Source organism: Dama dama, chromosome 25, assembly GCF_033118175.1.
Source record: "Dama dama isolate Ldn47 chromosome 25, ASM3311817v1, whole genome shotgun sequence".
In the NCBI taxonomy this organism is placed as follows: Eukaryota; Metazoa; Chordata; class Mammalia; order Artiodactyla; family Cervidae; genus Dama; species Dama dama.
Window position 1 is genome coordinate 31,669,270 of NC_083705.1, and position 17,050 is coordinate 31,686,319.

The window sequence follows — 17,050 nt, forward strand, 5'->3', positions numbered from 1 at the left end:
ACTCATAGAGAAAGAACTCAGATTTGTGGTTATCAGAGGCAAGGGTGAGGGAAGGAGGAATGAGATGACAGTAATAAAAAGATACAAACTTATAGTCATAAGACAGATATTAGGGACATAATGTACAACATGATATATATATATAATAAACAATGCTATAGGTTAAAAATGAAAGTTGAGAGTAAATCCTAAGAATTTTCATCACATGGAAAAGTTTAAAAATTGTTTTTAATGTATCAACATGTGATGATGGGTGTTCACTTAATGTATTGTGATAATCATTTCATGATGTATATAAGTCAAATCATTATGTTGTACACCTTAATATTACATAATGCTGTATTTAAACTGTATCTCAATGAAACTGGAAGAAAAAAATAAAAAAGCCAAGCAAATCAATCAACCAATTAACCTTCAATGCCAAGCTACTGCTTTCAAATGTTTAAATCCAGAGCCACATACTTAAAATCTGAAAATCTGTATTTTAAGTACTTTTGGTGATTAATCTCAATACTTTGATTTTTCTCCTTCCCTTAATCTGAAGTGTTCTGCACCTGCTGCATACTACTTCCACCAGTGAATATCCATGAAATGAAATTCTACTCAGTGTTTAAGGTTCTGTTTAAAACTTCAAAAATTCTCTTCCTCCTCAGGTGCCACCTTGAACAGCTCAAACAAAATATCTTCCTCCTCCTGCTCTAAATGCACTCTGTTTATGTCTTTACTGAAGTATTTCCTATATTGCCATGTTATTTTCACTATATGCTATGTTCACCAAATAAGTGAGTACAGGAATTCTGTGTCTGTGGTCAATGAACGCTTCCTAAATTAGAATAAAATGAGACAATGAGTGTGACAATACTTTGAAAAAAATTATTGCAAATTAATAGTTACTAATGAAAGTTATTTATGAAAACGGTAATAGTAAACTAAATATCCTTAAGAAGCTATTCAGTAGGATTAACCATAGACCATTAATCAAAACACCTACCACAAACCTAGGAACTTTATTTCTCCACAACAAATGGCATCAGTATCTCAAATTTCCTTTACATATTTCAGGACTAATTTTCAATTCCAAAACTTAATTCTCAATTACCCTTACACAAAGGTGGGATTAATAAGTTAATGATAACAAACTCATGAAATGGTCAACCTTAACATAATGTAAATGTCACCTTACGCAAACCTTTCATTTTAAAAATAAGGAAAAACAGGCATGGACATACAAAATGTCTTGCCTGAGATCACTTACTGGCACCTGTTTAGTTGGTGCCTACAACTAGTAAAGAAAATACAATAGACAGGAAGGCTGATTTAATTTTGAGGCGATCATTCTTCTAACAAATGATTAAAATCATCCTTGATTTTATGTATGTGACATTTTCAAAGTATTTAAATAAATAATGACCAAAATCAACTTTATTATTGCCTTCATATGAATTAGAGCAAATTAAAATTGACCAGCTTTCCTAAGGTCTTGCTTTTAAGTCTCTGATATATACCCAAATCAAAATTCTAATTTCCAATGTCAGATGCTAATTTTTTCTAATATTCAATTTATAGGAAATGTATAAAAAAGGACTGGTAACTCAGAGAAGAAATGTAAGACAGTCATGAAATTAAAATCTGTGATAGTGTTAAGAAAATAACCATACCACTTTAAGGATAAAATCTCTGATTAATTGAAAAGTTAATTCCTTATATAGACTTTATTATAATTTCTCTTAAGGTAATGCTATTTCTAATCTGATTGATTTTCTGATCCTGAAGAAACATTTCACTAAAAATTTATATACAATTTTACTTTCAGGGCAACAGTTTACCTTAACATTCGATTTCTTTGAGAAATTCACCACTACACCCCAACCAAAATCATCTCCTTCATTCTTCACCTGAAAAGAAAGTAAAGCAAGTAAAAAAAGTATTTATGTTAAAAGGCAATTTAGATGTCATGCCCACATTGTAGGCTAATAAAACATTCTGAGTTTTCCTGATAAAATATTTTTTGAAAGATCCATTTAAAATTAAAAAAAAAAAAAAAGACACTGACACTACAGAAAGAAATCACTGCCTAATTTCACAGGCTTTCCAGGAAGCAACAGGAATCTCTCAGTTGGCAAATAAATGTGAAAAATGATATCTTGTATTTGTTTGGAATATATGTGAAATCTTTTATAATTAATGAATTCATCCAGGTCTTAAAATTGCCTTATTTTTTGGACAGAATTTCATAACTAGTAATATTTCATATTAATTCCAAAACTGTCTACTTCAATTTATATTCCTCCAAATGAAAACCAGTAGAGATTAAAAGGCGTTCAACTGACCCCTCCTTCCTTAATCAGTATCATGTGAAACAGGTTAAACAATAAAATTAGTACAGATCAACTACTGTAGCAGGAAGCATCCACCAAAGAAAAGAAAAAATACTGGAATCTTTATCTAAAAAATACTATATATTGAAAAATTTATAGTAAAAATGACATACCTTTACCAAACGACCTGGTTGTAGAAATGGTAAGCAATATTTCGGTTTGTGAATGTATTCTTCAATTTCTTTACCCAATTTGGCAAGCTGCTGTCTAATCTTGTAGTAGATGACTACACTTTCTTCATTTGGTATTACTATTTTATTATACTGTTCTTCTGAGTTCTTCACCTCTATAAATAAAACACATACACAGTATCAAAAAATTATGTAGGTAATACCAAGGATACATCTTTGACTACTACAACTGTAGAGACTGTACTACTACACATTGCACAGATTAAAAGCTTTGAGGAAAAGATTCAGAGACACCCGTAAAGCATGCTGCCTAGTTTCTCCCTTCTTCATTAAGGTTCACTTTCTCTATCTCGTCTTCACAGTTCACCACTCACTAATTGTGGATCCTCAAAGCAATTCTGAAGTGGCAGTGGTTTAACGCCTTCCTGTGGATGGGGAGAGACCTTCTCTGTTGAATAAGCACTGCTCTGTAAAACTTTTTATGTAAACCATGTCAGCACTTCCCAGTGTAATAGCCAGTGGACAGTACATGAGGCTTCCCAGATGGCTCAGTGGTAAAGAATCCACCTGCCAATGCAGGAGACACAAAAGACACACGTTTGATCCCTGAGTCAGGAAGATACTCTGGAGTAGGAAATAGCAATTCACTCTAGTATTCTTGCTTTGAAAATTCCATGGACAGAGAAGCCTGGCAGGCTATAGTCCATGTGGTCGCAGAGTTGGACACAACTGAGCAACTGAGTGTGCATGCACACACACACACACAACATGGCTATTTAATTTTAAAATAATTAAAATTACATAAAATTAATCATTTAGTTCTTCAGTCACACTAGTACCATACAGAATGCTCAACAGTTATATGTGGGTGTTGACTTCTCTACTTGAATAGCAGAGAATATTTCCACAGAAAGTTATATTGAGTAGCACTATTTTGGATCTTCTAGTATGGCACTTTGACTCTGCAAAAAATCCATTTTGCTAATTTCATTAGGCTTCCACCATCACCTGGTATATGTCTCTAAAATAGAAGACAAGAAATTTAACTAGTTATCTCTCTATTCAGTCAGTGGCTAAAACACTAGCTCCTTTCAGAAATTGGTCTTTTAGTTAATCTAAACATCTATGATGCCATCTTTCACCTAGTGCTGACCCATCTTCCTTGCTCATTTCCACTGTGAACAAATAGTAGTTTTATTGGAGTAAAACACACATAACATAAAATTTACCATTAATGACACATAGTATACTCACAATATATGAAACCATCATTGTCAAGTAGTTTTAGAATGTTTTCACTACCCCAAAAGAAAATTCCATACCTTTTAGCAAACACTCGTTCTCTCCCTCCCCTAGACCCAAGCAACCTTTCTGTTTGCACGAATTTACCTATGCCAGATAGTCCATATACATGGAATCATACATCGTGTGGCTTGTCTTTGGCTTCCATAACTTAGCATAATGTTCTCAAAGATCTGACTTCCCTCGTGGCTTAGATGGTAAAGCGTCTGCCTATAATGTGGGGAGACCCAGGTTCAATCCCTGGGTCAGGAAGACCCCCTGGAGAAGGAAATGGCAACCCACTTCAGTACTCTTGCCTGGAAAATCCCATGGATGGAGGAGCCTGGTAGGCTACAGTCCATGGGGGTTGCAAAGAGTTGTACACGACTGAAAGACTTCACTTTCACTTTCTTTTCTCAAAGATCAGTCATTTTGTAGCATGCATCAGCACTTCATTCCTTTTAATGGTGAAATAACATCACACTGTGTGGGTATACCATTTTGTTTAACAGTTGATGGGTATTTAGACGATTTCTACCTTTTGGCTGTAATGCTGCTATGAACTTCCAGGCACCAATTTTTGTTTGAACATATTTCCAGCTCTTTTGGTTATGTATACCCGTGAGTGGACGGCACCACTGGGTCTTATGGTGATTCTAGACTTCACGTGCTGTGCTATGCTTAATTGTTCAGTCATGTCTGACTCCTTGTGACCCCACCAGGTTCCTCTGTCCATGGGAATTCTCTAGGCAAGAACACTGGAGTGGGTTGCCATGACTTCCTCCAGGGGATCTTTCCAACTCAGGGTTCGAACCGCTACTAAACTATTTTCTACAATGATCACACCATTTTGTCAATTACTTAAAAAAAAAAAACAAACCAAAAAACCCATTCTAGTGAGTGTGAAGTGGTGTCTCAATGTGGTTATAATATGCATTTCCTTAATGACTAATAATGTTGAGCATCTTTACATGTACTTATGTGTTTTTGTTAGAGTAATGTCTATTCAAATCTTTTGTTCATTTGAAAATTAGATTATTTGCTTTTTGTTGCTGAGCTCTAAGTGCTCTTTATATATTCTACATACCAGACTCTTTATAAGATGTATGATTTGCAAATATTTTCTCCTACTTCATAGGTTTTCTTTTTATTACTGCTGGTGTATGTTGAAGTGCAAATGTTTCAAAATTTAGACAAAATCCTATTTATTCAATTTTTCTTTTGTTGTTTGTACTTCTGGTGTCTTATCTAAGAAACCACTGGGAAATTGAAGTTTATGAAGATTTATACCTATATTTTCTTCAAAGAGTTTTAAGGTTTCAGCTATTCTATTCAAGACTTACAACCATTTTCAGCTACGGTATGGAGTAAGGGTTCAAATTCACTTTACCGCAGGTGGCTATTTTATTGTCCCAGCCGCACTTGTCAAAAATCAACTGACACAGGGGCTTCCCTGGTGGTTCAGAGGTGAAGAATCTGCCTACCAATGTGCAAGACACGGGTTTGATCCCTGGTCCAGGAAGATCCCACATACAGTACAGGAACTAATGACATGTGCTGCAACTACTGAGCCTGTGCCCTAAAGCCTTCGAGCCACAACTACTGAGCTCACATGCCACAACTACTGAAGCCCACGTACCTAGAGACCATCTCTGCAATAAAAGAAGCCACAGCAATGAGAGCAGATGCACCACAACTAAGGAGTAGCCCTGCTTGTCACAACTAGAGAAGAAGTCTGAGTAGCAACAAAGACCCAGCAGAGCCAAAAATTAATCCCCTGGGTCAACGGTGGGCAGCAAGTGTGACACTCTTCTCTACAGTTCTTCTTGCACTTGACTTCTTTCTTAGAAAAATCAAGAAGAGCAGTAACAACATTTCTACTGTACTTGTCCCTGGCCAGACCCCACGCAGAATATATGATTTACCTTCGAACACCACAACTTAAGAAGGACACATTTAGACATTTATAAAGCTGGCTGGAGACTGGATGTGTGAGCAGACCCAGAGTTTGAAGACTACTTCCTCCTCCTCTAAGCCTATTTATTTTTAGTGACACCAGAGTCAAGATGCTGCAAAAGTCTACCTAAGTATTGAGATATGTTCTTTGGATTTTTTTTCTTTTCTTTTTTCTTACAACCTCTAACTTCTAGTCTTTGACACACTCTGAGGCATACTGTATCATCCTGGTTATTTTTAATGAACTGCACTACTTCTTACAAGAATCATGTTCCTTTCATGTGAGAATAGAAGGCTATTCTTAACACATGTTACAGCAGTAAACATAATCAGAAAAAAGATATGATTAAAAAAAATTGGTAGGCTAAAGTCAATAAGAGGTTCTATGAGAAGGAAAACTATACACTGAGATGTTAATCTTGTTGCCCTACCAAAAGTTACAAAGTAACACTGCAGGTATCAGTAGAATATTAAATAAGCACTGACAGGGGTTGTTTATGGAGAGATGATATACACAAAGACTCTGCCTGAGGCCCACATCCTCCACTCCAAAGAATTTCTGTTCTCAGACTACTTAACTAATGAATCAAAAGTTACAGAGACATTTTAAGAAATCACATGTGTTTTGTATGCAGGACTCTAACTACAGCTACATATCACTCTAGGAAGTTAATTTAGGTGCAGCCTGCTTTTCCCCAAATTAAGGACAGTATCTCTTTCTAGCCAATCAAAAAGTAGAGGAACCTCAGTATAAGCTGGTTTCCCTCCAGTGTACTGCCATAAGAAAGCCTCAGTATCTTAGGAAACAGCACGTGAGATATGCCCATAAACTCTTAGGACAATTTCCAACCAATTTTCCCCTTTTGAGGGAGAGGTGGTGGTTCCAAAAATATATTTGTATCATATAAAATGTGCAATAGATAGACCTGTGAGAGATGGAGAAATGAAATGCCACCCCCAGTACTGAGGAAATTTTATGAAAGGTTTAAGTTTAAATGGCTTTAATGATCTACAGCATTACTAACACTAATAAAATAGGCATTTACTGAGCATTACATAACATAATAATCTTATTATAATAATAATAATCTTAGCATGAAGTGAAGTGGAGTCGCTCAGTCGTGTCCGACTCTTTGCGACCCCATGGACTGTAGCCAACCAGGCTCCTCGGTCCATGGGATTTTCCAGGCATGAATACTGGAGTGGGTTGCAGTTTCCTTCTCCAGGGGATCTTTCCAACCCAGGGATCGAACCCAGGTCTCCCGTATTGTAGGCAGACACTTTACCATCTGAGCTACTGTAACATAACATAAATGATCTTATTTAATTTTCATGAGTTGAATGAACCAGGTATTGTTACAACTGCATAAAAAAGAAAACTAAGGCTGGTAGCTCAGTTGGTAAAGAGTCTGCCTGCAAAGCAGGAGACCTGGGTTCAATTCCTGGGTCGGGAAGATCCCCTGGAGAAGGAAATGGCAACCCACTCCAGTATTCTTTCCTGGAGAATCCCATGGGCAGAGGAGCCTGGTGGGCTACAGTCTATGTGGTCACAAGAGTCAAACACAACTAAGCGACTAAGAACAACACAACAAGAAGTCTGAGGTAGTCTGGATTTAAATCCAGATCTAACTCCACAGCTCTTGCTATTTAACCATAACATTATCTGTTAATGAATAAACAAAAAGATTAAAATTAAATCTGAATACTTTTAAGAATATAAATAAAGAACCACACTTATGTGTTTGTTAGCCATCTGTATGTCTTCTTTTGAGAAATGTCTGTTTAGTTCTTTGGCCCACTTTTTTGATTGGGTCTTTTATTTTTCTGGAATTGAGCTGCAGGTGTTGCTTGTATATTTTTGAGATTAATTCCTTGTTGCTTCGTTTGTTATGATTTTCTCCCATTCTGAAGGCTGTCTTTTCACCTTGCTTATAGTTTCCTTTGTTGTGCAGAAGCTTTTTAATTTTAATTAGGTCCCATTTGTTTATTTTTGCTTTTATTTCCAATATTCTATTATTAGAGAAATGCAAATCAAAACCACAATGAGGTACCATTACACGCCAGTCAGAATGGCTGCTATCCAAAAATCTACAAGCAATAAATGCTGGAGAGGGTGTGGAGAAAAGGGAACCCTCTTACACTGTTGGTGGGAATGCAAACTAGTACAGCCACTATGGAGATCAGTGTGGAGATTCCTTAAAAAACTGGAAATAGAACTGCCATATGACCCAGCAATCCTGCTGCTGGGCATACACACTGAGGAAATCAGAATCGAAAGAGACACGTGTACCCCAGTGTTCATTGCAGCACTGTTTACAATAGCCAGGACATGGAAGCAACCTAGATGCCCATCAGCAGACGAATGGATAAGAAAGCTGTGGTACATATATGCAATGGAATATTACTCAGCCATTAAAAAGAATACATCTGAATCAGTTCTAATAAGATGGATGAAACTGGAGCCTATTTTACAGAGTGAAGTAAGCCAGAAAGAAAAACACCAATACAGTATACTAACGCATATATATGGAATTTAGAAAGATGGTAACGATAACCCTATATGCAAGACAGCAAGAGAGACAAAGATGTACTGAACAGTCTTTTGGACTCTGTGGGAGAGGGTGAGGGAGGGATGATATGGGAGAATGGCATTGAAACATGTAAATTATCATATGTGAAACAAATCGCCAGTCCAGGTTCGATGCATGATACAGGATGCTCGGGGCTGGTGCACTGGGATGACCCAGACGGATGGGATGGGGAGGGAGGTGGGAGCGGGGTTCAGGATGGGGAACACATGTACACCCGGGGCAGATTCAAGTCAAAGTATGGCAAAAGCAATACAATGTTGTAAAGTAAAAAAAAAAAAAAGAACCACATTTATTTAAGAATGTATTCCAATGCCAAACAGCAAAGTTCAACAAAGCAAAACCGCAATTACTTTTCCACCAACATAACTGAGAATATACTTGGAGAATTTTGCCATTATCCTCTACTGTATCTGGGATATTTCCTATGGAATTACAAAAGAATAATATACAGGTGAAGTTTAGAAAGTAATTTACCAAACTTCAAATAGGAAGGGTTGGGGAGGGATAAATTGGGAGTAAGGTATTAACAGAGGCACACTACCATATAAAAAATAAACAACAGGGTTTTACACACACAGAGAGAGAACTATATTCAGTAACCTGTAATAAACTATAATGGAAAAAATTTTTTAAAAAAGAATATAGATTTATACATATACATGTGTGTATAGCCAAATCACTTTGCTGTACACCTAAATCCAACACAATATTATATAAATCATCTATATTTAGATTTTTTAAAAGTAATTTAATAACTGTTCAAATATACTATTTTTATAAAGAAGGGAAAAAGGCAAAAGTAAGTGCACCAATGTGCACCCTATTTCTTTTGGTTATTCAGTCTTTCTGGCTGTATGTGTATGCATAATTATCTTAATCATGAATGACAGTGCTAACTGCCTTGGAGGAATATTTTAAAGTTTCATTCTTTTTAGTGAAAATATTTAAGGTGGCTTGTAACTATACACTTGATTCAACAACAGCCATTTGAAACTTCTATGAACTAAAGTAAAATTAATGACTTTCCTTCTTCAGTATCAACCTGATTTCAATACCTCCTTAATTTAAACCCAAATCCACACTGTGCTTAAATTCTGTTGATTTTTTAATTCTATTATCACATATTATTTTTTGCATGAAGGCAGATTTACAGCTCCCCTAAAATCACAATTCTTTGAAACAAGAATCATCCTTTTCCCTTGCTAGGGCTATGGCTTATTATCAAGACAAATTGTATTAAATACTTAATAAGAAAATAATATTGGGTTGGCCAAAAAGTTTGAGTTTTTCTGCAATGTCTCATGGAAAACTGAACAAACTTTCTAGCCAAGCCAATAAAATGTAAAGTGATCTAAAATTATATATTTGTGATTAATTTTATATGATGTGTTTTAAAGAGTCAATCAATGGCTTTGCTTTTGGAAATTTAAGAAAGGACTTTCCTGGTGGTTCAGATGATAAAGAATCTGCCTGCAATGCAGGAGACCCCAGTTTGATCCCTGGGTTGGGAAGATCTGCTAGAGAAGGGAATGACAACCCACTCCAGTATTCTTGCCTGGAGAATCTCATGAACAGAGGAGCCTGGTAGGCTACTGTTCATGGGGTCGCAAAGAGTTGGATATGACCGAGTGACTAACACACACACACACACACACACACACACACACACACACACACTTCTTAAAATAAGCCAGCTCAAAAGAGTTGGAAATTCATGGGGTCGCAAAGAGTTGGATATGACCGAGCGACTAACACACACACACACTTCTTAAAATAAGCCAGCTCAAGTGTTTTCTCATCCATGTTTGGCAGATAAGTTACTACATCTACTCTTCTAATCAAAAAGGGATGATTCATGCTTTAATAAAAACAGCATGGCTTAGACAGGAACAGGACCAAGATTCTAATTTCAAACCTGTCATCAATCAAATGTGTAACCTAATATACTGATAACTTCTCTATGCCTTACTTCTTTTACAGCTATAAAATGATGCCAAAGCTTGTTCTAGAGCTACAGTTTGTAATGAAGAAGCTGCTCTTTATTAAGATGTAAGAAATTAAGAGGAAAGAGTTATGATCTGTCATCTAGGTAAGGGTGAAAAAAAAAATGTGAATTTAACTTACTTGAATATTTCAAGACTTTTTCACTTTTTTAAGACACACTATTATACTTTGTCTACTTTTAGCTACATGAAAATTGAGTGGTAGTGTCCTATCTACTTTTGATGGAAACATATTATTGCCTTTATTATTAAATAACTCACAGGACATTTATAAAGTGAAATTATATAGTCATTAAAAACTACACTTTCAAAGAATACTTGAAATTAACTTTAAAAAGCCAGAATGAGTGAGTCAGTGAATGTGAAGCATTTAACAAAACGCTAGGCATATGGTGAATGTTTAACAATTGATATTATAAATAGCATTGCTGTTATTACCAAAGCACTGTTAAACCCGACTTTGAACAAAAATATGAAAAAAGTGTATGGAAAAAAAGGGAGAACCCAAAGGGTTAACAGCTCGCTGTGTGGCTGTCTGTGAGATCACAACTGAGCTCCAATTTCCTTTGTATCTTTTGCAAAATTTGTTTTTTTCTTTATGACTATGAATTATTTTTACAAGATTTACCCAAGCCAGCATTTTAAATCTTTCTTCTATTTTAGATTTTAAACAGCTCTAAATGATGATCAGCCATGACATCTTCTAAAATAAAGATCAACACACAACAAAGAACTCTACTTGAACATAATTATCATAGAACACTTGCTTTTTGGACTTTAGAAAGCATTATCTTAATTTTGTTATGTCATTATTCACAAATGAGTTACCATGTGATATGTCTATAACAATAAAGTATACTACATTTGAATTAACAGCAGCGTCATGTTCTGACAGAGTTCTCTTACTTTCATTTTAAAATGTTCCAGGTGGAACATTACTGTACTTTTATATAAGGACAAATTCTTGGCTTACCAGAAAAAAACCAAGGGCCAATGCAGTCAATAACACATAAACCTTGCTAGGGTAGTCTACCCTAGCTAAATAAAGCTATTACAGTAATTGTATACTTACTCTCTACTACTCCTGGAATTGCTCTATAATGCTGAAACTGGTAGAAGGATTTTTCCAACATGTACTCAGGATTAATTTCTTCTACACGTAGTAAGTTCAAAACCATGTTGTAGGTCAAATGGAAAGCACTATTTAGAGGATCAGCTGAGCCCTAAGAGAAAAAAAACATGTCAATGAATTTATTTTTCAAATTCACACAAACATTTTAACCTCAAACTGCTTAATAATTTAGTCTACATTAAAGAATACTATAGAAACATACTAAGTTCCTTCTTTTAAATGACCCACCCAAAGTTGTAAAACAGTAGCTTTTTGGGAAAGTGAAGGGGAGGGGAATCACTAAATAAGACAGTAGTAGTTAATATACTACTGGCCAAATACATTTAGCTCTCTGCCTTCTAGGCACTTGACAGGATTACACATTTTGACCTCAGTGTGGAGGGCAAATCAGGTGTAGTGATATATCACTTCCTGGCCAAATATTTAATTGGTGGTGTGAAAAGCTGTATTTTCCCTGCTGGCACAGTGACTGCTAATATTCAAGACAGTGGTTTCTCTATCAGCTTGAATCCATAACCAATAATAAGCTGAGTCTCCTTTGTAAACCTGCAATGAACAGGTTAAGAGAAACAAACCTTTAAGTTACTGAGATTTAGGTTTGTTATAGTAGCATAACCTAGCCTATGTTGACAGAGCACACTAAATTTATTTCAGATAAAAATTAGCTATCTCTAAACTCTCGACTTCCTAGAATGACATAAAACCTTCTAGTGTTTACCCCAAATTTATAGGCCATTCTTTATCAACACTTTGATAATTCCTCTTTCTCTCCCTAACTGTAGCTATTACCAAAGAAGGGCTAGGCTAATGGCTAGGCAAAATAAAACATTTATCCCAACAGTGTGACCTTAACTTGCAAGATGATTTATATCCAAAATACTTTCTAAAGATGTAAACTTTTCTTATAATGTTTCTTTGGGAATACTATTTTCTAAATGCAAATACTTTCTAAGATTGAAAATGATTATGTAGTTGTACAGGAGAATGACCAACTTCTTGAAGATATAGGCTAGAATACTAAGAAGTGTCACAAAACATTCATATCCCTAAATGGCATAGCAAAATACGCAAATACTCTTAAGGTATTCAGGGACTTTTAAACTGTGATCCATAAGCCAGCCTTATTGCATTCAGAATTATAAATAAACACATACAGGATTTTATGACAAAGAGTAGAACTTTGAACAGTCTCAAATGATCATATTCCTTAATTCTTGAAAAATCAAGAGCCATTTACCATAGGGGGTCAGTAAGTCCCTAAAAACCTTAATTTGTATCCACTTTCCTGGAAATTAGAGCCAAAGGGAAATGTGGAATTATATGAAAACCACATTCTTGAGAAAGAGGAATGAAAGACAACTTCATCTACTTTGTAATTTTGCAAACAGACCAACTTTTTATTATTATTTTTCTTTTCTACTCTTACTACCTTTAAGAAATTTGATGCTTCAATATTATAAGAGCTTATTTCCAACCTCAAGCTCTTCTTTTATATTCCAGCTGTTGCAGAATACACCTATCTGAATTCTCTATTACATTAAACTCAACATAGCATTGTAACACTGTATCCAGTGACCCCAGGATAACCCCAACTTATACATGATATATTGGCATAATCATTAATAGTCCCTTATTTCACTGTTATAGTATTCTAATTTGGATACTAAAAAATATGGCTATACAGCATGCTCTCAGTATCCTCAGGTTCCCTATCTGAGGACTCAATCAACTGTGGATTGAAAATACCTGGGAAAAAATTTGCAGAAAGTTGCAAAAAGCAAAACTTGAATGTGCCATGCAGCGCACCAACAACTATTTACATTGTATTTACAGCTATTTAAATAGCATTAACACTGTATTCCATACTATAACCTAGAGATGATTTAAAGAAAAGGATGTACGCAGGGTATATGCAAATACTATGACATTTATAAGAGACATGAGCATCCTTGGATTTTGGTAGTCTAGTATGGGGGGGGAGGTCCTTGAAACGAATCCCCTGAGAATACCAAGGATGACTGTAAAATATATAGTCATTAAATACACATAACAGAATACTACTCAGACTTAAGGAAGAAAATTTTGCAACAACACAGGTGAACTCTAAGAACATTATGCTAAATGAAATAAGCCTATCATGGAAAGATAAATCCTGCATACTTCCATTTATATGAGGTATCTAAAATAATCAAATTCATGGACTCAAAAGAGTAGAATGATAGTTGTCAGAGACTGAGAGGAGGAGTAATTGGAAAGTTACTGATTAAAGAGCACCAAGTTGCAGTGAAGTGAGATAAATAACCTTTAGAGATTTGCTATACAATAGTCAATAACAACATAATTTTACAAAATAATAGTTTATGAAGAGAGTGGATCTCATGCTAAGTGTCCTTTTCACAATAAAATTTAAACTCTTCCCTTTAATTAAAGAGAACAGAACTTTACACTTATAGAGTAACAAATCTAGAGCTGTCAAGTAAGTGGAATGAAAAAAATCTGTACTAAAGGAACCAAGAAGCTGTCATTAAGATACTTTCTCCTGACTCAATTATTTTCATACACAAAATATGAGGAAAGAAAGTGTTTATTAGAGCCAACAAAACTTAAAGAAAAGACTAATACAGATTTTCAGTCTTGGCCATTTTCTGTACACAAAGACCTAGTTACATAGATCCTAAAAATGGGTTTCCAAGTGTTAATCTACAGAGTGAAGTAAGCCAGAAAGATAAAGACCAATACAGAATACTAACGCATATATATGGAATTTAAAAAGATGGTAACGATAACCCTATATGAAAAACAGAAAAAGAGACACAGATGTACAGAACAGACTTTTAGGCTCTGTGGGAGAAGGCGAGGGTGGGATGTTCACAGAGAACAGCATTGAAACAAGTATACTATCAAGGGTGAAACAGATCACCAGCCCAGGTTGGATGCATGAGACAAGTGCTCAGGGCTGGTGCACTGGGAAGACCCAGAGGGACGGGATGGGGAGGGAGGTGGGAGGGGGGATCGGGATGGGGAACACATGTAAATCCATGGCTGATTCATGTCAATGTATGGCAAAAACCACTACAATACTGTAAAGTAATTAGCCTCCAACTAATAAGAATAAATGAAAAAAAAAAAACAAACTGAAAATAAGATACCATATGATCACTATGAATATGTACAGATAAGCCTTCCCTTCACTGATATAAAAACAAAAAGAAAAACAGACCTTAACCTATTTTTATTGCAGCATACCAGGCTTCTCACAACCTTATCTCAAATTCTCCAGGCAAATCCTAAGATACTGGCTTATGCATGTCTTTACATGTTTTGAAGCTTTAAGTAGCTAATCAGCTGGCAGTTAATTTTATATTTTTAATGCATTTAATTAAGTTTTTTATCTTACTGACAGCATTCTCTAGGGATATGCTTAATAATTCTTTACTACATGGAAAAGGAAAAGGAAAGCAATCAGGTCAAACTTCCTTGAGAAGCTCTTCAAAACAAAACAAATATGTTAAACAATCCAAAACACAAATACTAAACAAACAAAATGAGCCGGTTAATTTGAAATAAAGCCTATATATTTAAATTTATTATTGGGATATTTACACACTCTCAATAGGATGAATTAGAATGGTAGATTATAGAATTAATTTGTTAAGCTATCTGGGCTTACAAAAATAGAAGAAGTTAACTGTGCAAAATACTGATATCATCTGCCCTACTTCCTGTTCTGATAGGTGAGGAGCAATCTGTGCAGTGGAGTGGGCAAATAGAGGTATCTTATATTTGGAGGGCAAAATAAACATTTCTGCCCTCTCTGCAGACCTCCATCCCCTCCATTGCATGACTTACTCTTTTCCTATTAGAACAGAAAGTAGGGTACAAAGAATCAGCAATTTGAGCAGGCACCCTCCTCTACCTTCTAAGCCCAGATAGTTTAGTAAATTAACTCATCTACTCAGAAAGTATTTGAACTGATGCAATTAATCTTGATGGAGTCATGAAGTATGTTTCTCAAATTCCTGGTGATGGCACAAAAGCTTAACTTGGTTACCTTAAGAAGCTGTTTTCCAATCGTTGGGCTCATCTTTTCATCTACCATAAGAATTACAATTCCTCTATCATCCATTCCCCTCCTTCCAGCACGACCAGACATCTGAATATATTCACCAGAGGAAATCTGAATGAACATAATCAAAGTTTAGGAGAAAATCTGGTAAAAAACATATTCTTAAGATTTTTCTTATCATGAAATACACAAGCACAAGTTATCCATTTGAAGAAAGGAAACAAGATTAAAAACATGAACTTTTAGGAAAGATTTATGTAAAAAGACAAAAAAGCAATACTTAAGAATAATGTTGCAAAATTTTAGCTCCATAATGATCAAATGGCTATAGGGAAATATTGGCTAATTAACTGGTGCAAAAAATATCTTTAAGCTAGATATTCTGGAAAATAGGAAAGTTTAAGAAAGCAAACAATGACCCAAAATCTACTAAATATCAATTCTGACTTGATCATAAGTTTTCTTAATTTCCAAATGGTATTAATACAAAAATTAACACACACATAAAGCACAATTTCTATTTTCTCAGTGTATATCCCTGGGGTCCAGAAGAGTCCCTTCGTCATTAAGCACCACCTAAGGGAGAAAGGTTAGAAGTCTCCCACATGCAGTCTTCAGGGTAAAACTGAACAAACTGAACACTGGGCAAAATTTTATCTGTGAGCACACATACTCTTCTCCTGTGGAAAGGGTTCAGCATTTCCAGACTTTCAAAAAATGTTAGACTCAGGAAGGGTTATGAACTACTATGCCACTAGAAGGCATATTACTGAGAGCATTAAAAACAAACCGAACAACCTGGGACCAACCTTAAAGATTAGAAAAGAATATTTCAAAATGGCAGTTCGATAAATCTCAACAGGGCTCAAGGGCATTACATTTTGACATAATCTAAAATTATGCTCTTTAGATTTCGTAATTATGTTCCTGAATCATCAAGAAAAGGTCCCTTTTTAAAATTCAACTACCCTCATGACTCCATATCCCTGTCTGGGGTCCACTGGAGGCCAAGGAGTATGTAAGGTAACAAAAGACTTATTTATTTTCTTGTAGCATTAATTTTATTCAAAGAACTAACTACTTTTAAACTGATAAATTATAAAGAATTTAAAAATTTATATTAACTTAAAATATAAAACATGGAAGACTTTATCCACTTTACCATTAAAAATTGTATTCTACATGAATCAGTCTTCTTTCAATTTAAAAAGTCACAAGTTACATAAAGTTTTTGAATGTTATGTAAAAATTTTCAAAAAGAAATGTTATTGACTCTGTATACTTACATTTCTCTTGTTTAGCATCCAACACACTTCAAAACAAATCAAGAAAAATGCTTTGCCTTTAGAATTCTACCATGAGATTTTTCAGTATATTGGTGATTAGTAACTACTGCCAGATATTTCTTCAAGCAGAAAAAAATCATTAAGAACAAAAGCAATAGCTAATAATTTGCTCCAAATGCCACATTATATGAATTTTTGGTTTGCACTAAATACTCAAAACTAGAAA

At 35.1% G+C, this 17,050-nt stretch overlaps 1 protein-coding gene across 1 annotated transcript in view; it reads right to left on the reverse strand.

Moving 5' to 3' along the window:
- The window catches only part of MTREX (Mtr4 exosome RNA helicase), a 91,998-nt gene that overhangs the window by 35,331 nt on the left and 39,617 nt on the right, over positions 1-17,050 (reverse strand). The window contains exons 15-18 of the mRNA XM_061129785.1: positions 15,524-15,649; positions 11,413-11,563; positions 2,492-2,664; positions 1,827-1,895 (exon numbers count right to left, since the gene is read on the reverse strand). Of these exons, the coding sequence (XP_060985768.1) occupies positions 1,827-1,895; positions 2,492-2,664; positions 11,413-11,563; positions 15,524-15,649 (519 nt within the window). The remainder of the gene's footprint in view (positions 1-1,826; positions 1,896-2,491; positions 2,665-11,412; positions 11,564-15,523; positions 15,650-17,050) is intronic.